Source organism: Phlebotomus papatasi, chromosome 1 (assembly GCF_024763615.1).
Source record: "Phlebotomus papatasi isolate M1 chromosome 1, Ppap_2.1, whole genome shotgun sequence".
NCBI classification, from domain to species: Eukaryota; Metazoa; Arthropoda; class Insecta; order Diptera; family Psychodidae; genus Phlebotomus; species Phlebotomus papatasi.
Window position 1 is genome coordinate 70,387,820 of NC_077222.1, and position 27,451 is coordinate 70,415,270.

Sequence of the window (27,451 nt, forward strand, 5' to 3'; positions counted from 1 at the left end):
ATTCATATTACACTATCTTCTTTAGAATTATTGCATTTTCCCCAAAGATTTTCCACATCAATCGCACATTTGTTCCCTCTCCGCTCAAGAACTCTTCGTCAAGTTTGACGAAAGGGAAAAGAGCGCAAAATTTAGGCTGCGTATATTTCAGTGTTCTTGACAATCATTGGCGGAGCGCACAAAAAATTATTATGACGTTCAATAAGGTGAAATATTTATAAAAAATTGTGCAAAAACCCATCGGGAGATAGCTAATCTTATTGTTTAGTGTGATGTGCAAACAAAAGGTTGACTGAGGGGAATTTGTTCGTTATTGTCGAGTGAAATTTAGCGAATTGGTGAAAAGTGTGTAGTTGTTTACTGAGCGACATTTTTGCCCCACCAAAGCCATTCTCTTTGTGCAAGAAAAATTTGCATTTCTCGTGTTTCTCGTGTTTATCAGCTAAAAGAAAACACGTTGAAGGTTTTTTTTTCTCAATTGAGATCTTTTGGACAATGACCAAGGGTGTGTAAAGTGAGAAATGGGAAGAGATCTTCGCACAAACAGCACAATGAGTGTCAACATGGATACTTTATCAGCGATAATGGAACCCATCGAATTTACGTCGTCCTCCTCGCCAGTGGAAATTGTAAGTATACGTAGTGGTAGATTGTTGACTAAGGCAGGAAATTTGACGGGGAATTTGGGGGAATATGGGAGAGATAAGATAGAATTTTCTATAGTGCAGCTCGAAAGCTTGGTAGGAGATTTGAACAAGCGATATACATGTGTCCTCGGTAGTATAGTGGTCAGTATCCCCGCCTGTCACGCGGGAGACCGGGGTTCGATTCCCCGCCGGGGAGGATTTTTTTTTCTCCCAAGGACATTTTTTTCCACTTCCTCCCATCCCTTTCCAGTGTGACCTCAAGGATGCGATGGAATCTGAGCTGAAGCATGATGAACCCTGCTCAATTTCCATGAATGCTGATGTTGATGTGCATGAGGGCACAAAGAAACATCAGAGTTTCCTTCTGCTGGACGATCAGGAGCGTCTCAGTGTTCCCTCAGCCGAGGCCTTTGCCAAGCACCTGAAGTGCCTCCCAAACACAAACATCAAAGTCGTATCAATCTTCGGCAATACAGGTGATGGGAAATCCCACACGATGAATCACACTTTCTTTGCCGGAGAGAATGTCTTCAAAACCTCTCCCGAGCAGACATCCTGCACGCTGGGCGTATGGGCAGCCCTTCAGGCCGAAATGGGTGTACTGTGTTTGGACACAGAGGGAATGTTGGGTATCAAATTGGAAGAGCATCAGCGCACAAGGATGCTACTAAAAGTTCTAGCCATATCGGACATTGTGATCTACCGGACACGTTCTGAGCGTCTCCACAATGACATGTACAAGTTCCTGGGCAATGCATCGCTCGCCTTTACGCGTCACTTCTCCGAAGCCCTGCAGGCACTCAATTTGCCCGGACCACCTCAGTCTCTAGGGCCAGCTGTCATTATATTCCACGAGACCTGCAATACAATCCCACTGAGGGCTAAACTCGATTCCTGCCCCGAGGATGAGCTGAGAAAGACTTTCAAAGAACTCAACATGACTCACGATGCCTTCAGTTCGCTCAAGTACGTGGGTGTCCAGACGATAAAGCCCCCAACTGCCTACAATGCTCTCAGGGCAGCAGTTATTTCCGAGGTGGACAATACCAAAGTGCGATCATCCCGACATCCCAGCGTGGTCTTCCAGGCACTTCATGCCCTCAATGCTAAATTCTCAGGCACGATCAATGAGCAGCCAATCAATCCCTTCCCGGAGCAGTATTTCGCATGCACGGCCCAGTGTGCATCCTGCGAGATGCGCTGTGAGAGATCCATGGGCCACGGAAGTGATCACAAGACGTCCAAACGCTGCCGATACCAACATCAGTACGGCAATAAAGTTTTTCTCTGTCAAGTGTGTCTCCGGAATGGCCGGGAGGTGAGTGCACTATGTCATGATGAAGCATGTCTAATTTTATCCTTTGCTTGACTCAGAGTTGGGGACCGTTTGGAGAAAATTCTTATAGATTTATTCGATTTTTTCAAAGACAAAAAATATTTCACACAGAAAAGGTCAAATTTAATCCTGGAAAATGTAAAATTTCGTCTACCTGGAACGGAACTGGAACCTAATCCGAATCCTCAGAAAATGTTATTTTTATGGTTTTATAAGCACTTTTGCGAATTTTACTTTGGTTGCAGACGTTTCAGAACTTTTACGAGTATTTATGGTAAAAATTGTTAGTATATCTTACTTAACAAACGAATAATTTAATAGAGAAATCATAAAATTTTAATAACTAAAAATTTGGGATTTTTTTTTAACAAAGAGAAAGTTGAGAAATAAATTCTTTCGTCTCTTTTGGGACTCTGAGTACCCAAAGCAGCATATGAATATTCTGTGAAAAACAATGTTTTTTTTAGTTATTCAGAACTGAAAAAAATCCTATTCTTGTGGATGATTACAAACTATAAGGATGTCCAAATGTAAGATATTTTTTGTAGGACCTCAATTAATTCCAGAGCTTAGATATTTTTGATTAAAAGGGGTGGCAAAGTGTCCCAGGCTTTGCGGAATGCTTGAACGCGTGACTTATACGGGCTTCAGACCTAAGACTTAGCCATATGTCTTAACTGTTCTAATTTTTTATCAATCACGATTTTTTTGAAAAAAAATTAACTTAGGATTGGATTATTGAGGAGTAGTGACATAATGTTCTCAAAAAGCAATAAAATTGCTCTCTATTCAGGATTTTGAGACTTTTGGGAACTGGACTAAACCAGTAGTCAGAAGACCGCCTTAGATGCTATACCGCTAAAGTACTTTCGTATCATTTACCGTTTACTGGTATACTCAACCGATTTAAATCGATTCATAAATCACTCAATAGATTCCACAAAATAGTTTAAAGAGTAATAAAAATTATATTCGAACAAAAATTACTTATCGGTTCATAACCGATTTGAACCGGTTCATTAATCACTCAAAATATTTCCCAAAATACACCTCTGGGAGGGAATTCTGTAACTCGATGAACGCTTCACTAGTGAACGATTCACTAGTGAAAGGTTCACGAGCTTCTCTTCACGACTGCTAGAAAAGTTATTCTGTACCTTTGCGTGAAGCAGAGAGGGGAAGTGTGTTGAAATTTTCATTAAATTTAAGATTTTCATCAAAATTTGAACAAAATAACTATGGAAAACACTAGAATTGAGTATTAGAAATGATATGGTCTTGTTTTTCAAGCTGAGTATGGAAAAAGTTTTTACTGGCTTCACCGAGTGATAACATCATCTTCACCGAAAAATTGACAAGTGAAAGACATAACCTCAAAGTGATCTTTTCACGTGAAGGTATCGCAAGTTACAGAATCTCTTTTGTGATCACTTTAGTGAAGCGTTCACCAATTTTGACAGGTGATCACTTCACAGGGTTACAGAATTCCCCCCTGGAGTAATTTGATTGAATTTCGTATAAAAATTAGTCATCGGTTATGAACCGGTTCATTACCGGTTCAAAACCGATTGGAATGATTCAGTTTTGTCGGAAATTCCAATACATTTCCAACGTGCCCAAACATGACCCCATTTGCTTGATAAATGCGCTCTATAGGGACTTTTTAACCTTTGACCTTGAAAACCCGTTATCAGGAATGATTCAACGGTATTTTCGTATAAGGACGAAATGTCCGCCTGGGTCATCTCTAACACATATCCAAAAATGAAAAAAAATCGGACGACGCGTTTTCGAGCAATTCCAAAAAAACATGGTTTTTTAGGGGAAGGAGAGGGGTGGGGGAAAAATGAGGGACATGTTAACGATCCTTGGGTCGACTTATGGGGGGGGGTCCCCGAAGGTCCCAAGTCGCAATCTCTTACCGTTTGGCCTCTAGAGCTAGCGACAGTCGGACGGACAGACGGACAAACAGCGTGACGACATTTCTCAGATATCGTCTGAAACGTGATGATTTGTTAATAAAAGTGGTCTCCGGGGAGTGGAAGGTGGAAATTTTGGGAGGGTGAAAAAATCGAGGGATTATTATATACTGCTCTCTCCGTGGAGTTCGAGCAGTAAAAAGTGGTAAAATTGGCTTGCAGCATATGTTGCGGTCCGGAAAGAGTTAAAGTCAGTCCTATAAAATTGTAACAGTTATAATTTGAAATTCGCGAGTCAGGGACAGGGATCGAGGGGAGAGCGTTCGTATGGAGAACGGGTTGTCTTGAAAAAAAAAAAACTACGGAAGAGAAGCTCGGGCTCGTTCTAGGTCTGGAAAAGCAAATAATAAAAAAAAACAAAATTTAAAAATTTCAATAAATAAATAAAAATAATAAAAATAAATAAATAAAATAAAATATAAAAAAAAACAAAATATAAAATAAATAAATTCAGTTATCTCAGGCAGGACCCAGCCCAGGGCAACAAATAATCGTTTCTTTCAATTTAAAGTTTGATCAAAATGATTTAAGTTTAGAATTATTTATTGACCAAAGAATTCCCAATTGTTTTTAAAACTGCGAAATGATAATGCTTATTCTTATTATTCTGTTAAAATTTATAAAATTTCATTATTCTAGACCTAGATACAATTTTGAATCTTTTTTTTATTTTCTAAAAGGAATTAAAAGAGATAAATCATATTGTGTAATCTCTCAGATAAATTTCTATTAAATTATACATTTTTTTTTAAAGTTTTTTTTAATCTGCTTTTCTAGAAAATATTTTTTGAATCATTAATTTGTTCAATCTTTATGCCCAACGCACAATAACTTTTGTTTTGTAAACATGTTTTTGACATTTCAATGAGGAGTGAGTGAGATCTAGATCTAGTTATCTCGCTCACTCTCACAGAAATTTTAAAAACATGTTTACAAACAAAAGTTATGCCCAACGCACAATAACTTTTGTTTTGTAAACATGTTTTTGACATTTTCAATGAGAACGAGTGAGATGTAAATCTAGTCATCTCGCTCACTCTCATAGGAAATTTTGAAAACATATTTACAAACGAAAGTTATTGTGCGCTAAGCATTATTGTTCGCTGGTCATTAGATTCCCAAAAACAATTTTTTATTAATATTTGAACTTAATTCAAAAAGAGAGCAGTTATAAATACTGTTTTTCCAACTTTTCTCCGGTCTGGAGCACAAACGGTATGAGGTATCTACTTCCGGTCTTTCGATGACCCTCCATAAGTCAACATTAGGACAGTCTTTTTTATTTTCCCCACATCCCACTCCTCCTCCGAAACTATGTTTTTTCAGTTTATTTCGAAAACTGCTTCTGGATATTTTTTTTTTTCAAATATATTTTAAAAGATAGTCAAAATGAATATTTCGAAGATCAAATATCACTTTAGATGGCCTATTTCTCAACTGATTTGTCTTTAATTGCATTTTGTTGAAAGATCTTGAAAGTTCCAACTCGACATTATCGGAATTAATCGGTAATGAATCCATAGAGTATCCGTAAACTTTTCTGAAAGTCAGGTTTTTACTGGTTTGCATGATTGTTTCTTATCCCAAAACATTCTAAAAAGTGCTTTTTGAAGCAATTTTTTATTTCGAAACAGTTTGCTTATTTATAAAACGATTTAATCGCTAGTAAAACCGGTTACACTCCCAAATCAATGCGAAAAGATAATTCACAAAGAACTTTCTTTATCGTGAGATCGAGCAATCCGCAAAGCTGGGACTCTTTTCCATCTTCTTTTTATTTCTTTCTTTGTTAGTTTTCTGATATTTTTGAAAAATGAAATTATTACTTAATAATTTCATAAGTTCTTAAATATTATAATTTTTTAATAATAAAATCAAAATTATTGAAAGATTTTTTTTTGAAAGATTTTGAAAGATTATTTTGTTATTGGAAAAACAGTTTTCTTTTTTCCATTTTCTTAGGCAAAAAAAAACCAAAAATATCTCTCTATCCTTATTAAATTTTAAAGGTGCATTAATCTTGGTATTGATCAATGGAGAAAATTTATTAATTAAAGAAAGTTAAATTTTCGCGATTTTATTGAATATGGCTCCGGCGCACATTTTAGATCAGGAAAATTTTATGATTGTAAATTATATAAATATTTTTTTTATTATTTTACTCTTCTCCTTTTTTAAACATCACAACAAACTCAATTCAGTTCACTTTGGAGTGCGAAAGAATGAGATAATCATTGTCAAAACATTTTAGAAAAAAAAAGAAATGAGAATTTTGATTTCATGAAATTTTTCTAATCTAAAAAATGTTCCAGTGCCAATAGTACAAATGATTTTGAATTAAAAAAAAAAAAATTTGGTCAGTAAACTTGCAGAGAGATTAGTAAAAAAAAATCAAATTGATCAGTACATAAATAATTCAAAATGGTCAGTAAAAATTTAAATTTTGATCAACTAAAATTCCATTTTGGTTAGGGAAAATCTAAAGCGTGATCAGATATTCCTGGATATTAAACTGACAATACCAAGTCAGTAATATCTATTACAGAGCATTTAGATCAGGAAAATATCATATAATCATAAGTCCCATGCCTTTCTTTCTCAAACGTGTCGTTTATATCTATCACACTTTTACGAACTCTTCTTCTTTTGAACATCACTGCAAATTCATTTTATTTAGATCTAATTTTAAGTTCGAAAGAATGGAATAGTAAAGTAAGCAAAACGTTTGAGATAGAAAAGGATATGAATTTTGATTTCATGATTTCGATTTTGATTTCGAATTTTTTGACATTAAGTTGTTTGTCCGTTTGTTGGTCCGAATGTCGTCAGTTCTATAGGTCAGACGGTAAGCGATAGCGACTTGGGACTTTCGGAGGACCCCCCATTAATTGACCCTCGGACTATTAACATGCTTATTTTAGAGATTATCCAGGCGGACATTTCATCCTGATTCCTGATATGAAAATCCCTTTGAATCATTCCTAATGGCTCCGGCACACCTTTTAGATCAGGCAAATTTCATGAAGTCGAATTTCTGATCCCTTTCTTTCTCATATGTTTTGCATAATGTCTATCTCATTTTCTCGCACTCTTCTTTTTCTCTTAAACATCACTCCAAATTCAATTTAGCTCAATCAAAGTTGGTATGCGAAAGAATGAGATAGTCATATGTAAAACATGTGAGAAAGAAAGGGTTTCGAATTTCGACTTCATGAAATTTTCCTGATCTAAAAGGTGTGCCGGAGCCATAATAATGGATTTTCAAGGTCAAAAGTTAAAAGGGCTCTAGAAAGTGTATTTCTGGACCGAATGGTGTCAAGTTTGGGCTCGTTGGAAAGGTCTTGGAATTTCCAATAAAACTGAACTGGTACCACCCAATTGGTTTTGAACCGGTAATGAACCGGTTCATAACCGATTCAATTATACTCCTAAGCTATTTTAAGCGATCTTTTGAGTGATTCATTCTGTTTAACAAATCGGTTGTGAACCAGTAAACGATAAATAATGCAAAAGTACTTTTGCACTGTGGCATGTGAGTCACGAGTTCGAGCATTCCGCAAAGCTGGAACGCTTTGTTTCTCATTTTAGTCTGTTTTTCAGATGAGAGGTGATTTCAATTAAGTTTCAAAAAAGTGAATAGAAATGCCACTGCAGTAAGTGGCCAAAAAACTGCAACAAAATATTTTGATATTAGAACCAACCCTTGCAAAATTATCAGGAGATTTAAGAAGAAAGCAAGATAACACAAATTTTCCTTTGTGTTAAGTAAATCTTATGAATTAATATTGCTTTCTCGGTTTTCTTTTTGAATTGGAACAATCAAATAATTGTTGCATAATTTGTAGATTCATTGTTAAATTCACTAACATCAAACGCATATTTGGATGATTCAAAACGAATTTAGCAAAATTTGAAACAATCCAAAGCGTTCATCCACAACTTTTGTGTCAAATAATTGACCTTCAATTTTCTATAGCTTATAACAATTATGCAAGAAAGCTATCTAGGTCATTGTTAACCGACACGAGCTTTAATGCGCGCAAAGAAAGCAAAGTACTTAAATCACCTAAATACCGAATTGACATAATGACTTTTTTACTGTGATCTCCAATCTAGAATTAACCCAGCTCTGACGGCAGATAAAATTATTGTGAGAGAGAAAAAGTGCGCAGGAAAATTCACGCTGTCTCGTATTTATTCGTCAGGTTATTGTTAACGTGACGACGCAGTCACAGAGTGAGTCTTCGTGGTTGGGTTTGGCGAAATTTGCCTGGAGCGGTTCAGTGATCGAGTGCTTGAATTGTGGAGAGATCTACCGCTCGAGGCAGTACTGGTATGGTAACAAATCTCCAGAAGATTACGCCGTAAAGTCAGAGATTGTGCATGTGTGGCGAGGAAGTGACAGAAGTGTTAAGAGTCAGATGTATTCAGCACAAATGCTGCTGGACGGGGTCTCCTACCTTGCGGAGACTGTGTCCAATCTCAGCGCACAGCCATCGAAAGCCATCACAGACTGGGCCACTGACAAGATTGCTCCGGATTATTGGGTTCCCAATTCTCAAATTATCGTAAGTCCTTCAAATATTATTATTAATATATTATTTATTATTTAAATATAAAAAAACAAATTCTATTTTTTTAAATAAAATGTTAGATTTTTTAAAAATTATTTAAAGAAATTAATGCTAACGCATCATTTAAAATTCATTTTATTTTTTATATATTTTTCTTTAATAATTTAATATTGAATCAAATCAAATTAAGGATCAATAGAATTCTTTATTTCTCGTTTATAGAGAAACTGTTCCTAATTTCGGACATGTTGCATAAAATGCTTAGCGCACAATAAATTTTGTTTTGTAAACATGTTTTTGACATTTCAGTGAGAGTGAATGAGACCTAGGTCTAGTCATCTCTCTCATTCTCATGGGAAATTTTAAAAACATATTTACAAACAACAGTTATTGTGCGTTGGGCAAAATGCTCAAAATCCTTGTTATGTAACATTTTAAAAACAATTGAAATTTTTTATTTAGGGAACTTCTCGGCAGATTAGACAGTAGTATGTTATAGATTTCCTTGAGAAAAGCAATAGTATTTATTCAAATTATACACCTCCCTTCCTATACATTAAAATACTTATCGGTCTGGTACAAACATATTTTTGCAAATTATATGTAATCAAAAACTTCATTACTTGCTGGCTAATTCTACTCCGGTCTTCTTTACTTCTCTTTTAGGTGCTTTATTTGAAATCTTAAGTAGTTTATTATATTTATATTCCCTAAAATTATTTTTAACGCTTTTAAAATCGTATAAAAAATACAGATACATAGTCTTGTGTGTTATATCGGACACCAAGTCTCTTGCAGTTGCACGCCTTCCCGAGATTATTTTTTTTCTACAGAATCTCGTTCTTAGAAGCGACGCCTTTTATTATTTTTGATGTTTTTGACAATTACAAAATCTGGAAAATAAAAGACTAAAAAATATAAAAAATGTCCGATATTGAAAGCTGTCCGAAATTTGTCACAGTTCCTCTAAACAAATTATCTCTATTACCTCTAATTATCAAATTTTTAACTAAAAAAAAAGTTTCATTTCAATTCCCCAGAGGTTTAACGGTCTTTTTTAATCCTGTTTCTATGATAAAGTATAACCAATTATAAATTACTAAAAGGGCGTGATTTATTTTTAATGACAGCGATATTAAGGCTCCTCCCACAAATAAAGACGTGCAATTAATTAAATCATAAAAGTCTAAAAATTTCGCAATTGGATAATAAAGAGAATCTAATCCTAATTAAAAAAGAACTAATGACAAAGCATGCCAGCTTTGCAGAATACTCGAATTGACGAGTTCGAAAACACTGCAAACTTTTTTCTTACCAATGATTTTTTTTTTAATTAATTTAAAAGAAAACCACTAAGAAGTACAATACTTTACATTCCAGTCCAGAGTACTTCTTCATTGTTTTTTTCCTTTAGCCATCTAAAACTGTTAAGAAATCTCACAGTTCAAAAATAGGCATCATTCCAAATCTCCCCATCTTACTCTACGAAAATTAGAAACATTCGAATAACATAAATCAATTACCAAGGTTTATCGATTCATTATCCTTAGAGATCGATGCTGCTGAAATGGAAATTTCAAGACCTTTCAATTGAATCCAAACTTGATAAAATCGATCGACAAATGCATTATCTAAATTGGTTCACTGAGAGAAAAAAGGGAGTGCGATTAACCTTTTTTCCTCGTAACTTTAACACATTTTAGGTGTAAAAATATATCAACATTTTTTAATGTTAATTTTACACCTTTTTAAGTGTAAAATTAACATGAAAAAGGGTAACTTTAACCCATAATACACATGAAAAGCATAATATTTACACTAATATTTCGGATCAATTATGCAAGGTAAAATTAACATTTCCAGAATGTTATTTTAACTTTTTCGGATTTCTCTCAGTGTTTAACTTTGACTTTGAATAATTCAAAATGAGGAATTTTCTGGCCATAAATATCTAAGGATAAATTTATCCCAAAAAAATATTATTTGAAAAAATTAAAGAAATGGCTAAAACCATTTTCGAAAATCACTGTTCAAATGAGCAATAATGGTTCCGGATTATCTTTTAAATCAGGAAAATTTCATGAAATCAAAATTGAAAATTCACGTCTATTTCTTTAATATATTTTGGATGGTTACTTTACTCTTTCGTACTCTTCTTCTTCTTTTGAACATCAGAAGAAATTAAATTTCGATCAAAACAATTTTCAGTGCGAAAATATGGGATAGATAGAAATATATACAAAAATTTTGACAATAATGGAATGTGAATTTTGATTTCATGAAATTTTCCTGATCTAAAAGGTGTACTGAAGGCACAAACATTTAATTTGATCAGCAAAAAATCAAATTTAGTCAATTTAAATTTTTAAAAACAGTGATATTTTCATGTATTTGTCTTTTAAAGATTAAATAAGCAAATTTTCGTTTATTTCTATCATTCAAAATTAATATTGAGGTTTTTACTGACCAAAATTTAATACCTAATACCTCCGGCATACCTTTTAAATCGGTAAAATTTCAAGAAATCAAAATTTGCGTCTTTTTCAAGACATTTGCTTAAGTCTATCCCACTCTTTGGAACTCAAAATTGGACGGAACTAAATTTAACTTAGTGTGATGTTCAAAAGAAGAAAAAGAGTGTGAAAGAGTAGGATAGACATATACAAAACTTTAAAAAGGAAAGAAAGGGATATAAATTTTCATTTATGAAATTCTCCTGATCTGAAAGATGTGCCGGAACCGCCGGAACCATTACTGAACAAAGGACAATGGGCAAAAGTGGTCTATGGTGTGACCACCAATAAGACCTATATTATTGAATAGGCCATGGTATAGGTAACAACTTTTGTAACGGGACCAAAGTTTTAAACCATGGGGGAAAAGTTCTAGAGCAAAAAAAAAAACTATTTTCTTAGAAGAAAAATAATTTCTTACATGAATTGTACCTATACGCACTTATACTGCCTTTTTTTAAGGTAAAGAATAAATTGTAACATAAAATATATTAAATGATTGCATATTCTCGAAATGGGCATAAACGCGTATCTCTTTACAATGCAAAACTGGCGTTGTAACATTGAAACATAAGGGCTCAAAGTCAAAACTTTAAAACCTTATATCTGAAACCTTATATCATTTTGTATGGGGACTGCTGAAAGGAGTGGCAGAGGGAAACGTATATATACACGGTTAAAGAGCCTTCCAGTACCTTTGATCATATGCCAAGTTACTGATTTCTACTTCTTTTCACAGAGGAGTTATAGTGGAAAAAATCATTATTTTGTATGGGGGCTAAAAGAAGGAGTGGATGGGGGAGGAGCCTATATACATGGTTAAGGAACCTTTCATAGCCCTTGATCTCATACCAAGTTTCAGTTTGCTACTTCTTCTCAGAGGAAAGTTAAAATGAAAAAAGTCCACATTTTGTATGGGGGCTAGTGGAAGGAGGGGTGGGGGGAGGGAGTAGGATCCATGGATAAATAGCTGAAGTCATACATTGACTCCATACCGGATTTCATGAAGATCCCTTTAGCAGATGTTGAGCAATTCGATGTCAAAATAGTATTTTATCGAAAGGATAAATGCGTTTTTACAAGGACTCCCGGCTAATATCGTCCTAGGTCACGGTAGTTTTCCATCCTACACTATTATCTATAAAATGCGCCAAGTCCCATCTGTGGTCGCCACATAGACCAACTCCCATACATTTTTGCTCAATGTCCTTTGATATTTTTTTGCCCATTTGCTTTTCTTATTTTGAATTTTATAAATAAATCAAAAAAGCATTGTTTTGAGAAGAAGTGGTACAAAAGGGGGAGGAGAAAAGAGAAGAGACTGATAATGCTCTCCTCAACTCTTCCGATGTTGATCAGAAAATTATTCCTTTTTTAAAAGAAAAGATTCAAATTTTACTAACAAGGCTTTCGACCTTTGGAAAATCTTTCATCTTGAAAGAGGAATAATTTTCTGACGAGCACCAAAAGAGTTGAGATGAACACAAAATTTCTGTCAGAATCCAGATACAGAAGATCTGAAGATAATGTATGTACATTTATGTAGGGGGGTCACCGCAGACCGAATGTTGAAATCTCACACCGTTTGACACAAACTGAAATTTTTTCTGACTATTTCTCTCACAAATGCGCAATCACTGTTGTTAAAAATTACTCGCCAAGAGAATATGCCCCAAAATTAAGTGGAACCTACTTACAATTTGTTCTGACAATGCTGCTAATTTCCAGAACTGCCACAGTTGCAGTGAGAACTTTGAGATGTCGAAATTGCCAAAGCATCACTGTCGTCGCTGTGGAAGGGGCTTCTGCAGCTCATGCTCGAACAACGAGATGCCCGTGCCTGAACGTGGCTGGACTGAGCCAGTTCGCGTTTGTAACTCCTGTCGGGATGAATTGCTGAAGGCGGAGGTGGCAGGTAAAACAAGTGTGACTATTGTAGATTTTGGTATACTAACTTCTTGCATGGTATCTCTCGGCAACAATTTTCTCTCGACCGATGTAGAAACTAACCACAGAGAATCTTCACCAATTGTAGGCGGAGGATTTTGCGGACCTGTTGACGATTCAAATATACGTGCCAGGAGAGTGGGTGAAGCTGTTATCAGTACTCTGACTTCCGTTGCATCTGTCCTGGAATATCCAAAAGGTTTGATTGAGAAATTCTTGGGAATTTTGTGGGTCAGATGGAAAATGGTGAAGATGTATTTATTCCTACGTTCTAGATTTTATCAAGGATTCCGTTCGTCCGGCTTATTGGGAGTCAGATGCCGTAGCCAAGAATTGTGCAATATGTGACATGCCCTTTGGTTCCATGGAAAAACTGTCGTCCCCTTCCGGAGCTAATGGCAGTAGATCAGGTGGCAGTAGTCCCAGAGCATCGGGGAGTCCGGGAAGAGGAGCCGCTGCGCTCGATCGTGATCGGCGGCGGCATCATTGTCGCAATTGTGGCCGTGGAGTGTGCAACAATTGTTCCAGAGGACGACGTCCGGTGCCAAATCATGGCTGGACAACGGATGTTAGAGTATGCGACAAGTGCATCAATTTGCCAGACTGAAGCAGATGCCGCCTCTATTTGCTGTATATCTATACTCCTCTGTGGCTTGTGATAGAAATCGTATGGTTCTATTGAATGCTGATTATGGGATTCTCGAGAGACTCAATATGCTTTTTCGTGACCGTTTTATTTTCATTCCAGGCATATGAAAGGTTTTATTTCGATTGTTGAACATCTTATATACTTTTTTGGAATTTTTATGGAATGTCGTATCTTTTCGGTTTTTAATCTATTTTATTTTTTAGGACCTTGATCAAAAATTTAGGACACGCCCTTTTTTTAGGAGTGATTGACAAATGAGAATGATATATCGAACTTTTCACAATTTAGCAAAAAGGTAAAAAAGTAATGAAAGAAAAATAAACCCCAACCCCTCACGATTTTGGGAGTGGCCAGGTAGCCCCGCCTATCAAAATTCTCACTCATAGGAATCCACGCTTGTAAAATTTCTCAAAGAAAAAATTGCCACGTGCTTAGTGTAGTCGCAATAGTTCACTAAATTGAAAAAAACTCGAAATTACGTTTAAAAGAAAAGTATTTATGCCACGCCCTCTTGTAGTTCTACCCTCCCACTTTCGAATTTTCCCACCAGAATAAAAATGCTCAAAATGCTGAACAAATGAATAATTCCTGAAATATATCGTGTAATATTGCTAAAATTTTCATCCTTTATACGCATCTTTTATTGAGGGCGTGGCCTATTTTTTCTGGCCTTTTTCCGACTCCATTATAACACTGAGAAAAAAAGAGGGTGCGATTAACTTTTTTTCCTCATAACTTTAACACATTTTAGGTGTAAAAATATATCAACATTTTTTAATGTTAATTTTAAACCTTTTTAAGGGTTAAATTAACATGAAAAAGGGTAAATTTAACCCCCAATACACCTAAAAATGGTAATATTTACACCGATTTTGGGTCAATTTTTTCAATTAAATCGATGTTGTCACCGGTAATGGCAGATTACGCTGATTCATTCATATATTTGACTAATTAGGGATTCAGGATTCTCGGACTCAAGAATACTTTTTTTTATATTTGTCTATTTCTCAAGTACTTTTGGTGTATTTAGTATTCGCGTTATTTTTGAATACCTTATAATTTGTACAATTTTCTTTAGATTTTCGGATTTCGGGAATATTTATGGTTCTTGAATTCACGAATGTTTTCTTGGGATTCCTGGATTTTGCAAATACGTTTCAACTATTCTCGAATTTGTGAATATTCTCTTGGAATTATTGGATTTTACGAATAAATAGGATTCTCGGATTTGCGACTACTTTTCTTGGGATTCTTGGATTTCACAGATAAGGATTCTTGCATTTCGCGAATCTTTGGGATTCTTAGATTCACGAATACAACTTTGAAGTATTCTCGAATTCGTAAATATTTCTTTTGGGATTGTCGTATTCTACGAATACTTCTTGGGAATTCTAGAATTTTGCAAATCAATATGATTCCCGAATACTTTTCTTGGGATTCTTCGATTTCACGTGTACTTCCTCGAGATTCTTGGACTTAGCGAATTTTTGAGATTCTCGGATTGGCGAACGCTTTTGGAGTATTCTCGAATTCGCTATTTTTTGGATTCTTGGATTTTGTGAATCTTTGCGATTCTCAGATTCACGAATACCTTCGAATACTTCTTTTGGGATTGTCGTATTCTACGAATACTTCTTGGGAATTCTTGAATTTTGCGAATCAATATGATTCCCGAATACTTGGGATTTTTGGATTCTACGAATATTTTTTTGAGATTCTTGGATTCTACGAATAATTAGAATTCGCGAATACTTTTCTTGGGATTCTTCGATTTCACGTGTACTTCTTTAAGATTCTCAGATTCGCGAACGCCTTTGATACAATAATAATTAGGATTTGCTAATACCTTTCTTGGAATTCTTCGATTTTACGAATACTTTCTTGGGATTCTTGGATTTAGTAAATTTTTGGGATTTTCGGATTCGTGAACACCTTTGGGGTATTCTCGAATTTGCAAATACTTTATTTTTGGGATTCTCGGATTTTATAAATACTTTCTTGGGATTCTTGGATTTTGCGAATAATTAATATTCGCGAATTCTATTCTTGGTATTCTTGAATTTTACGAATACTTTCTTCGGATTCTTGAATTTAGCGATTTTTTTGGGATTCTGGGATTCACGAATGCACCTGCAGTATTCTTGGATTTAACGAATACTTTCTTGGGATTCTTGATTTTGCGAATAATTAGGATTCGCTCATACCTTTCTTGGAATTCTTTGATTTTACGAATACTTTCTTGGGAATCTTGAATTCAGCGAATTTTAGGTTTCTTGGATTCGGAAACACCTTTGGAGTATTCTCGAATTTGCAAATAGTGTTTTTGGGATTCTTGGATTTTATGAATACTTTCTTGGGATTCCTGGATAATTCGATTTCACGAGTACGTCCTTGGGATTCTTGGACTTAGAGAATTTTTGGGATTCTCGGATTCGTGAACACCTTTGAGGCATTTTCAAATTTGCAAATACTTTTCTAGGTTTAACGAATTTTATGAATACTTTCTTCGGATTCCTGGATTTTGCGAATAATTAATATTCGCGAATACCTTTCTTGAATTTAGCGAATTTTTGGGATTCTCGGATTTACGAATGCCCTTCGAGTATTCTCGGATATAACGAATACTTTCTTGAATTTTGTGAATAATTAGTATTCGCGAATACTTTTCTTGGGATTCTTGGATCTCACGAATACTTTCATAGGATTCCTGGATTTTGCAAATACGTTTGAACTATTGTCGAATTTGCGAATATTCTCTTGGATTTGCGATTACCTTTCTTGGGATTCTTGGATTTCACAGATACTTAAGATTCTTGCATTTTGCGAATCTTTGGGATTCTTAGATTCGTTTTTGGGATTCTCGTATATCTTTGAAGTATTCTCAAATTCGCAAATGCTTTTTGGATTCTCGAATTCAACGAATACTTACTCGGAATTCTTGAATTTAGCGAATTTTTGCGATTCTGGGATTCACGAATGCCCTTGGAGAATTCTCGGATTTACCGAATACTTTCTTGGATTTTGCGAATAATTGGGATTCACGAATACTTGGGATTCTTGATTTTACGAATTTTTGGGATTGTCGAATATTTTTGCAATTTATTTCGGGATTCATGAGTACTTTCTTGGGATTCCTATCTTGGGGTTTACAAATATTTTTCTGGGATTCTCATTTAACTCGAGAAATTAGCAAAATATATTCTGTAATCATCCTTGGCCACAAGTGACATAAAATCAAATATTTTTATCTAAAACTTTTAAACATTTTTTTATTTATGCCAGCTCTGAAAGCTACTATACTGCCCTTTTTATCCTGTCTTTATAATTTGTTCACGAAAAATTAATTTTTATTTAGTCATGGGCGTGGCCTATTTTTTTCTGGGTGGAGCTTACTCAGCAATATCTAGATAGAAAAAATATGTTAAGATACGAAAGTTACGGCATTCCATATTTAATTCCCTTTTTCTAATGATTTAGTTTTAAAAATGTTTGTATTCCCAAGATTATAGTGATTGTAGATGAATTTATTGATATTTGCGCAAGATGAAATAAAAAGTGTCGTTGACTTTTTAATAAATGTTTATTCTACATGAAATACTCTAAGAGGGAGGATTGGGCTGTGACTAGTTGCGGACTTTGGCGTGGATAGCCAGTCGCGTGGGGATTTCAATGTTGTTTCTGGCCAGCAAATCCGTGAGTGTCTCTACAAATTCTCGGCCTAGTTTCAGTTCATCGTCCTCGCAGATTCTGTCAAAAAGTACAAGAGCGGCTTCGTGGTTGTTGTCTCGCACAAAAGAGTTTAGTAGCATGATGTACATATCCTGCTCTTTAATTAGGTATCCCAAGCCCCTGGTGCACCTGGCTAACCGGACAAGAGGTTCAACTTTCTGGGCATTGCTGAGGTAGTCACATTGCTTCTGGAATAGTTCCTGATTGATTCGAATTTGCGGGTCAATTAGGAGTTTTCGCAGTTGACTGTCAGTACCCCCTTCAGCCAGGGCAAAGATTAGCGTCATCTGGGCATTGGGTGAACCATGGACTTTGGCTACAGCTGCCATCACGTCCTCCATCATTCGCGGAAGATCATCTTGAGTCGTGCCAAATCCGGCGGGATCATGCTTGGCATTGCTGACTTCCAGGATGAGTGTCATTAGTTCTAATTTCAGTGGCGTCTTCCGGAATCGATTGGCAATCTCCTTGAACTCTTCAATGGCTTTCGGGAGATCTTTCCGGCAGATAAATTCCCGGACAACGGGTCCAAGGAGGGTATTGTGGTAGTCACAGTATTTTAGATCTACCAGAAATCGTAGGAATCCTCTTGTCTCTCCTTCTGGGGTTCCAGCTTCTGCTGAGTGCTGTGCAACTTTGCTCAAGAGATTCCAGGCATTTTTTAGGCTATTGCTGCCTCCTCGGATTTTCGTTGTGGCACGCATTGTTAGGACTTTCTTGGCCTCATTTAGGAGTCCTTTTTCAACGAGAAGACTGGCAAAATCGATCACTTTGTGCTCATCCACGGCAAATCCGGGGTATCGTTTCTTCAGTTCCAGCCACGTCCACTCTGCTTCTTTGACATTCTTGGTCTTCACGTGCAAATCAAAGATACTGGCCAACATTCCTGGGCTCAGATCAACTTTCTTCTTATCACAGAGCTTCTTAACCTCAATTGCCCGATCCAATTTATTCCGCTGAACATTGAGCTGCAGCAAACGTCGCAGAACTCCGCGTGTATTGAGTTTTTTCGCCTCCAGCTCCACCAGATGACACTCCAATTCCTCCAGGGTCATATCACGAGGATGACTGATATGCTGACCAATATTTTCTCTCGTGGAACTATCCATTTCCCTATCCACAATCCTCCGGAGGTCTTTTTTGATTGTTCCGGCAAGTTCCTTGTCCAGACACTTTTCCACTGCCTGTTCCACGACATCTCTGGCCATTTGTGATATTTTTACACCACACAGGAAGAACTCCTTGATGAGTTTGCCTAGATTCTCGTACGATGATTGATTTGAGCGATTTGTCACGAGTTCCATGAGGAATTTTCCTCCAATGTCAAAAGGGGCATCACTCCGGGAGCTGAAAAGAGCCACAATCTTCCCTAATAAGGAAGTTCTGGTGCAATGGGCATGAGTTGTAACAAGAGGGGACACGAGGGCTTCACAATTGATCTTTGCCTGGTATGTTTTGACAATGTCAAAGGTCTCTTCGAATCTCTTCTGGATCAGAAGATGGGAAGCAAGCGGAGTGAGAAGTTGGGACATTTTTACGCCACAATCCTCGAGGATTTTTACCGCTTTCCCGGGGCTTTTGAGGATGATTGTCAGCCGAGGGAGAATGTACAAATTGAGAGTGTCAGAGTCTGGATTCACTCCCAATTTGGACATTTGAGAGAGAACATTGAGAATTCCCTGCTCTCCTCCATTCTCAAAGCCCCTGATGATCAGTGGCCAGAAGAAATGAGGCTTGAGCTCTTCACTGTGAGACAATTCCTCGAGTAACTGCAGTGCCACTGGAGATGCTCTTCTGTGGGCAATTTCAATGGCCACATGGAGTGATCGGATATTCCTTTCGGATTCCTTCAGATCCGCGCAGACAGCAATGATATCCTCAGCAGAGCAATCCTTCTTGATCATGTCATTTATGAGGAAAGTAGCATATCCATCGAGATCCTCATGCGAATGGAAGATAGGCTTCGGCAGGGAATTCAGAACTTCCAGAGCTTTGTTCCACTTTCCCTCAAATACGAGCTCCGTGAGCAGATTCCGGAGGATTGAGTGGATGCCTCTCTTCTGAAAAATATCCTCAGGGAGGTATTTTAGAATTGCAGCCACGAGCGACTGATCCACATTGTTATTTAGGGCTGCTCTCACAATGACCATAACCTGGTCAGGGCTCAAGAATATCCCATCTTTCGCCAGAACTCCTGCCGCTCTGTCCAGGGTCCCATTTTCCACATACGCCTTGATGAGTTCAGTGATTGTAGATGGACTCTGCTCCACATTAGCAGCTGCCATTGTTTCAAGAACCAATTCAACATTCTTCAGATCCCTGTTCCGGGAATGAGCCAATATCAGGGCATTAAACACATTCTCTGTGGCAGGAAATTCTTTTTCCTTCATCTCTGCCAGTATCCGGAATACTTGTTCTATTAGATTGCATTCAGCTGCCAGGTAGAGGAGTTCCTCGTAAATTTCTGCCGTGGCTGGAATCCTCAGTTCCTTGAGGAAAGCCTTATAATTCAGGATACACTGTCTATTCCTTCTCATCACTTGCAGGAGAGTAATATAGTCATCAGGGGAAGGTGTCGTTGACTGGTTCATGAATTCCCAAATCTTGTTGACAAACTCAGCACGTTCCTGGTGATTCAAGTCCGGAAAGAACGGTCCACAGCATTTTAAGAGGAACAGCACATTCTCCCGGCTTGTCTGGTGGTCCGACAGTCCAGTGACAACATCCTGGAAGGTACTTATCCCAATCCTGTGATTTGTCACTGCGTCCTGACGAATTTTCTCCAGATTCTCATGGAAATTGTCCAAGGAATCACTGAAACACCGGCTGAATCTCCATGTTCCACCTAACCTACATCTATTTGATTGATTCTGTGGCGAAAAGGGCACAACACTAGATGACTTCAGCAGTGTATTAAAACCTGCCCCAACCCGGATATGTTTCTGGAGTGTCCTGAATGCCATCAATCCTCGAAAATCGACCGTTGCAGAAATCAATGCAAAAATCCGCAGAATCGCGCTAACGTCAAATTCACGTGTCAAAATGTCAAAATTTTAGGCTGCGTAACAAATATTGAACGACGTAAACAGCTGATGAAAAATGCAAATAACAGCTGAAATGCAATGATAAAATTAGAAATTCCATATAAAATAACTATTTTCTCCAAATACCTCCCCTTCGGTATACTTTTCAATGGAAAAATCTTAAAATTAACAAAGTAGATTTTTCCATGAAAGGAAAATTGTTTAGTTGGCTGCGTATATATTTGTTTATTTCCTGTGAAATCAAAATTTTCACCATTGAATTTCAGCTGTAAATGTGCATAAATGACCAATTTACCAAAGGAAATTCCTCAATGATCACCTCAAAGGACACCAACCAGAGGATAACTGTGAAAATTAGAAAATTGTCGTGATTTTGTAAAATCGCTCAGCGGCCAACTTCATTGTCAATCTGTTTGAGTTTTTGACACATTGAAAAAAGTTTTCTTTGCTAGCGAAAAAGTGGAAGAGCGACGCTGATCCGTGAAAAAGTGTGAATATCTTGAGAAATATCCCAGGTATGTGGCTAAATTTTATCACAAAAAGTCCCTGAGGGTTTATACATTCAAGATTCCATGGAAATTGGGTGGATTGATGGGGAAATGGGTGGAAAATTGTTGCGTAAAAGTCGTCTTGGGTGAAAATGTGCGTCTGTGTGAGTTGCAGAAGCACCAGCAGCAAAAAAAGCCTGACCCATTTTTGTTGTGTTTTTGAAGGCAATTCATAGAATTTTTGTAAATTTTACCACTATAAACTATTGTGCACAAAATCATTCATATTTTGTCCCAATCAATGGTTTCCGTCATGAAAAATTCCCTGTCCTGAATATTGCGTCACACAAATCTTTGATCTCTCGAATGGGGAGACTCGACAAATGCCACATAATGGTGGTCAGGAACTTTGAGGGGCATCCGGACAAAGGCTCATTGTCCCCCCTTGGTAAATCAGCCAGGAAGAGTTTGCGGCGTCAAATAGGCCACGACGCACTTTTGGTGACATAAAGATTTTTCCTCCTGATATCTGGGTCGTCGGAAGGGGCTGTTCAAAGGGGGGAAAGGGTCATCTGGGCGAAGTGCATGATTCCATATAAATTGTCCACGTCAATTGCTAATAATATTCCGATGCGTTCGATTCCGTCCGTCTTTTTCTTTAGTTTCTGCTTCAGCCGAAAAACTTGAAGCTCGTGAAATACATAGTCGTATATTTCTGTGCTACCATACACACACCGATCTCTGCCCAAAAGTCTCTTGGTGTAGTGCTGCTGGTGGCTCACTAATGGGAGAGGGAGAGATAGAGAGAGTGAGAGAAACATGTTTGATTTTTGGTGGAGTTTGAGAAATCTCTCATTTTAATCCAGGAATTATCCGGAAAAAAACTCCATTTTTGGTTGTTTACTTTGGCCTAAATCTTGGGGTAGAAGACAGAGATTGTGGGGCTTATCGATCAGTTCAAACCATGTTTAAATGCATCATTAACAAGATTTCCGGGTGAAGACACAAAACTCTCAAGAGATAATGGAAAGCAACCCCCTGTGAAAAATGATTCATCATCTTTCAAGAGTCAATATTACTTCCATCTCCTTGGTAGCTTTCTCACTAGCAATATTTGCAAATTTTTTTCGGTGAGACTCTCAAAGTTACATCATAGATTCTTGTACATCGCTGAAGAATTGAAAGACCATAGGGTAAGTGTGCCAAATTTCAGCATAGTTGCACATAGAGCCCTGCACGAGTCGGGTTTATGGGTTTTTTTTCCAACCCGCATCCGCAGTGGATTTGACCCGTACCCGACCCGACCCGTTGAAATTTAGTGCTGCCCCAAGATGAATAAAAACAAATAACAAAGTAATAAGGTGGGCCAGATCGGGCTGGTGATGACGTAGATACTTTTTGGAGGTTATGTCAAAAATCATCTGTTCGTGACTCGCGCCAAAATCTCATGCGAATACTTTTCTATAAAATGTTGGGAATATATCAAAATTATTAGTTTAATTGTTAACAGAAATGACTATTATTATCAATTAAACTAATATTTGATGTTGTTTCTGTTTTTCTCATACTTTTTTGCCACAAAATTCCACTGGGCAAAAATTATTTCCACGAAACCCGGCAGACCATACATTGCATGAGCAAATCACAAATGTGTCAGAACTTTCAATACTAATGTATTTTCTTTGGAAAAAACTTAGAATAAGCAAAATGATACAGAATTCTATAAATCACGTAGAATACCAAATTGATATAAAATGTCGAGTTCAGATATTCTAAACAAAAAGCAAATTAAATTTTCTATAATTTCGTAAGACTTCTACAACGGTTCTAAGGACTCATAAATCCATTTCCCCATTTTTTGTGTTAAACTAAGAAAAAAAAACAAGAAAAATCTTAAAATTAGTTTTCATTGATTTTATTAACAAAACGCTATTTTATTAAGTTATTCTTTTTCCAACACTTTCTAAAATTTTCCTCTAAAATTGACATCGTTACGTATGTATCAGGAATGAGTTTTTTTCAGAACTGTCAAGAGCAATTCAGAAAAGAAATTTAAGGTGGCATTTGAATTCTCAACTTATGGTTCTTTCAGTACAATTTTACGACTATTTTGGATCTTATATGACTTAATTTTTATCCATTATTTTTACATTTACAAGTATTTTGTGTTTTTTAATCAATTTTCATGCCCCGAAACCTATAAAATGTCATCACCTGATGAAATTTTGCCAACGAGGGAATTCACTAAGGCAAAATTGGCATTTTCTCGCCTTTAGCGAGTTTTTTCTTTTTGAATATTGAAATACTTGAGAGATAAATATTTACGATATTCGGAATTTTTAAGAATTAATTGCGTTATTCGCATAATTTCTATTCTGGATTAAAACGTGACCTTTTTTGATCATTGTAGTCTTCATTGTGGTAAAACCCATTCAATTGTTTATTCATGTATGATGTTGTACTCTTTATAAAAGATTTGGCACTTTACCGCACTTTGGAATTATCTCCCAATATCCTGATTCTTGGTCTATTTTTTAAAATTTAAATCATAAAAATATTATCAAATAATTTTTTCACAAAGAGAAAGTTACGCTAGGGAAAATGCTCTCTGCAGTTCAGACTTTACCATCTTTTTCCACAAAAATCGAGAATTAATCTTAATTTTTGCTACACAAAAAGAATCTGTAATTCATTAAGATCCATTGCTTACCTCATTTAGTATTTAAAGTTCTTAATTTTTTGTTACAAGACAAATAAAAAAGCAATATCGATTTGTTCCAAGGCATATGGTACAATTTTTACATTCGAATGTGAAGGTACATGCCTCTGAATCTCGAACAGTTTCTGAAAATATTGCTGTCGAAACATTAAACGAGGTATTATTTACAAGCCTGGGCCTAATACACTAATTGGAACTATCATTTTAGTGAAACAAACTATCAAAAAAAAATTTAATTTTTCTGAAGTGTTACTTTTTCTTTGGTAATAAAATTGTTGGAAAAACCATTTTATCGATATGGAAACTATAAAATCCGATGTAAAAAGAGAAATGTGGTGCTCCACGACCCCATACATTGAATTGGCCGGTAAGGCTAGCATGCCTAGAATGCTGTGTTTTTTTTTCTGTGTAGTCTATAATTTTTCAAAAAACTTAATAAAATTGAAAATTGACTAAGAAGTGTACAATGAATGCAATTTTTAAACATATTAACTGCAAAATAAGATTAAATTTTAAAATTTAACAATGGAAAATCGATTTAAGGAAATGATTGAGTTTAATGGCATATGTGGACGATATTTTATCCTAGGCAATTTTAATATCATACCCAATGTGGTCATATTAGTAAAAAGATATTTTTTTTTAAATCAAAATGTATAATATTATACTTATTTGAAGTTCATTAGCCGAGGAACAATAAATATATTTTCACTTATAAAGAAAATTAATTAATCTTTGCAACATTATTCGATTCTTATTTTTCTATTACAAATGTTTGACAAATCTGAGTTGTCGACACTGTATACCAGTCGGGTAAAAGTATCTACGTCACTGGCGGTTCGATCTGGCCCACCTTATACTTGAAACATCTTGGTGCTGCCCGGCCCGACCCGCAAAAAAAATTAATACCCGACCCGACCCGACCTGCAAGAACTGTATAAATTTATCCGTCTCGAACAATAGTAACCCGAAAATTTTTAACCCAATCAAAATCGTCGCACGCTATTTGAATCAAGGAATTGAATTTAACTTTTGAATCCTTGTTACAAGATAAGTCAAATTTGACACAAAGTTACTTAGATGTATTGGCTCTAGATACGTGAAAACAATAATCCTAGAACATAACGCTGGACTACTTAAAAAACTGATTTTTATTAATAATGCAAAAATAACCATTTCGTCGCCACTTTTTACCACTTTTCGCCAGTTTTGTAAAATTTGTAACCACTTCTCGCCACCCACTTGAAAAGAACCACACTCGGTTATTTTAGGCAATGCTATGAAAAGAATACATTCACCATTTCTCTTTCCTTGTGATCACTTTATTATTACTCTCTTTAAATGATTTTTCTTCACTTTTACTTGAGAAATCAAATTATGGGGCTTTTGCAGAAAGTAAACAATGCAGATTTGACAACTGAGAATGTACGAAGTGAAGTTAGCGTCGCCTATTGAAAAGATATGGCGACGCTAACTTCAATTCCAGAATTGGCGAATTCCAGAATATTACCACTTCTCGCCATGCCTCATTTTTATACAAAAATAATATAAAATGAAATATTAAGTGACTAAATACAAATTTTATGTATTCTACAAGTGCAATTATATATTCAATAGACCAATTATTTACCCAAATAGGTATTTTTGGCCTGATGAAAATTTGACGACACTTAGTACATTTGGTAAGAGATGTTGGATTCGATGCACTTGCTTAAAATATTGCTCTAAAAAGTGATCAAAATCGTGAATCCAAAAGGATTAATTATTATTTTTCGATTCTATGCGTAGAAGCAGAAACAATACAAAAAAATTGCGACTCATTTATTTCATAAATTGCGAAAAATAGCGATTTCAATGTAAGTGGCGAGAAGTGGGGCACTGGCGAGAACTGGTGATTCCACCCTATAAATGAATTAAAGTGATCAATATAAGTAATTCAAGAACTATTAATAATTTAATTACAAGTTTCGTAGTGTGATAACTTCTTGAACATAACTTTCGTTTTTTCGGCGGTTGATTCGCCAAGTTTGTTTTTTAATCACAGTAGCAAACATACAGTAATTTTAAAACGGTAAATTTGCAATTTTTCATCTCGAAATTATTTTTTTCAATAATATATTTTATTTTTCAAGCTTAAACAAAATTCAGTAAGATAGATGAATAATTATAGCTTACTTTAAGCAACTTACTTAAAAAACAAGTTTAAAAACATTTTTGTTTAGCGGGATGAAAGTGATTCATGCGGAATCACAGAAAAAAATATTCATTATAAAGCTTGGGATCGTAAAAAGCATAAGTACTTTCTCCTAAACTTAATATTTCCAAGTGTTTTTGAATTTAATATTATTTGGAAAAAAAGTAAGATATCGAAAAGAATCTAACCCGAAACAAGAAATGCCGTAGATGACGTCCCGAAACCATTTTAAAATTGAGCTGTGCGTTATTTTAAGCGCATTTACCGTTTTGTGATGGAGCTGTGCGTGATTTTAAGCGCATTCACCGTTTTATGATTGAACTGTGCGTGTTTTCAGCGCAATCCTAACCGTTTTATACTTCATCTGTGCATATTTTGACCAGAATTTTAACGAAATTAATTTAATTTTAATGGCATAACATGCTGAATTTGATCAAAAATATGAGTATTGGTCAATTTATATAGCCAGATATTAGTGGACTATACAATAGCTGGTCTACTTTCATATATTTATCAGTGAATAAAATTTTTAATTAAATAAAAATCAGTGTTTCTAATAATTTAGAAGATATTTTTAGACAAGAGTAAATTTAAGATTATTTTTATGAGAAAATGTTTCAAGAATATATTTAATGAATTATACTCCTGAACAAGTCTAAGAATTCATAATACAAAATTATATTGTCGCTTTATTTAATTTCAGAAAATATAGTTTTGGTAGAAATCTTATCGTGCTTAAAAAGAAATTCGAAAAATTATCTTGCTATCTTTATCCCGAGAATAAGCGTATTTTCGCGCCCGAAAAAATTTAGGGAAATGACATTATGCACCTAGAGGTGATTGCGTTTGATTAAGTCTAAAAAGTCTAAAATTTATAAAAAAAAGGACTTTTTGGTTTTTACACGGAGTTCTTCAAGAAATTGTCAGAATATTCAAACATTTTACCTCTATTAAGGAAATTTAAGTTTTTTTTTTAAATAAGCATGGTGTTCTTCAATTTCGCGCTTCATAAAACAGTATATGTTAATGTGTAATTCAACAATGGTTTCACAAAATGTAGTAAAAATATTATTTGTCTTTGTGGGATCACTTTATTACTTCTTCAAATTCATATACTCTTCCGATCACATAAATTGTTCTTTGATTTATCATATCATTTTTCTATGTTTCTGTAAACTTCGCCAAAGCTTAATCAATTAAAAAAATATATATATTTTTAAAAAATCCTAGAAATCGGGTCGGATAAATGTTTAAGTAATACCCGAAAATTTGAAGGGTTGTATTCGTGACCCGCCCGACCCGCAGAAAATAAAATAAAACCCGCCCGACCCGCAAAAAATCATGCGGGTACCCGCGGGTCGGATCGGGTCGGGTCGGGTATGCAGGGCTCTACCACAAGCGACAATTAATGTGAATCACATTAAAATTTTAATGTGCAAGTGTGATAACGCCGTAAGTGACTTAAGGTGGCTTAAGTCGTAAGTGTGTCTAGCATTATGCTTTTTAGGCTAACTTAAAATTGTCTCACGTCCAGATTACATCATGGATAAATGCCAATAGCCCGAATTCTTTTAACGGCTTTTCAAGGTCAAATATATCATTTTTCTCCGAAAAAAGCTTTTTAAACTAATA

At 35.7% G+C, this 27,451-nt stretch overlaps 3 protein-coding genes and 1 non-coding gene across 9 annotated transcripts in view; 3 read left to right on the plus strand and 1 right to left on the minus strand.

Annotated features, from left to right (window-relative positions):
• The first annotated feature begins 141 nt into the window (after positions 1 to 141).
• LOC129799796 (zinc finger FYVE domain-containing protein 1-like) lies at positions 142 to 17,222 on the plus strand. 6 transcript variants are annotated; one of them, XR_008751553.1, is made up of 7 exons: positions 142 to 629; positions 898 to 1,965; positions 8,168 to 8,530; positions 12,778 to 12,964; positions 13,052 to 13,195; positions 13,272 to 13,755; positions 17,148 to 17,222. XR_008751553.1 is itself a non-coding variant. In XM_055844033.1 (6 exons), the coding sequence occupies exons 1-6, from the start codon at positions 522 to 524 to the stop codon at positions 13,601 to 13,603; spliced, it is 2,202 nt and encodes a 733-aa protein (XP_055700008.1). In that variant the 5' UTR covers positions 142 to 521; the 3' UTR covers positions 13,604 to 17,222. The 6 variants fall into 6 exon arrangements, 3 of the variants coding, with proteins under 3 accessions (XP_055700008.1, XP_055700018.1, XP_055699994.1); XR_008751554.1 differs by having other exon boundaries at positions 13,085 to 13,195; XR_008751551.1 differs by having other exon boundaries at positions 12,778 to 13,195.
• Positions 772 to 843, plus strand: Trnad-guc (transfer RNA aspartic acid (anticodon GUC)). Its single transcript has one exon. It is a non-coding gene; the product is annotated as a tRNA-Asp (tRNA).
• Positions 17,207 to 20,419, minus strand: LOC129799788 (leucine-rich PPR motif-containing protein, mitochondrial). The gene has a single exon (XM_055844009.1). The coding sequence runs from the start codon at positions 20,335 to 20,337 to the stop codon at positions 17,269 to 17,271; it is 3,069 nt and encodes a 1,022-aa protein (XP_055699984.1). The 5' UTR covers positions 20,338 to 20,419; the 3' UTR covers positions 17,207 to 17,268.
• Positions 20,420 to 20,758: 339 nt separating this feature from the next.
• The window catches only part of LOC129799821 (uncharacterized protein DDB_G0280205), a 74,049-nt gene continuing 67,356 nt past the window's right edge, over positions 20,759 to 27,451 (plus strand). The window contains exon 1 of the mRNA XM_055844089.1: positions 20,759 to 20,933. The gene's annotated coding sequence lies outside the window, so the exon portion shown is untranslated. The remainder of the gene's footprint in view (positions 20,934 to 27,451) is intronic.

Excerpts from the sequence above, each read along its gene's own strand:
- LOC129799796 (XM_055844019.1), top strand. The coding sequence starts at position 522 with ATGGGAAGAGATCTTCGCACAAACAGCACAATGAGTGTCAACATGGAT. Across the intron at positions 630-897 it reads CCTCCTCGCCAGTGGAAATT|TGTGACCTCAAGGATGCGAT; the intron begins GTAAGTATACGT and ends ATCCCTTTCCAG. Across the intron at positions 13,196-13,271 it reads TGTCCTGGAATATCCAAAAG|ATTTTATCAAGGATTCCGTT; the intron begins GTTTGATTGAGA and ends CCTACGTTCTAG.
- LOC129799788 (XM_055844009.1), bottom strand. The coding sequence starts at position 20,337 with ATGGCATTCAGGACACTCCAGAAACATATCCGGGTTGGGGCAGGTTTT.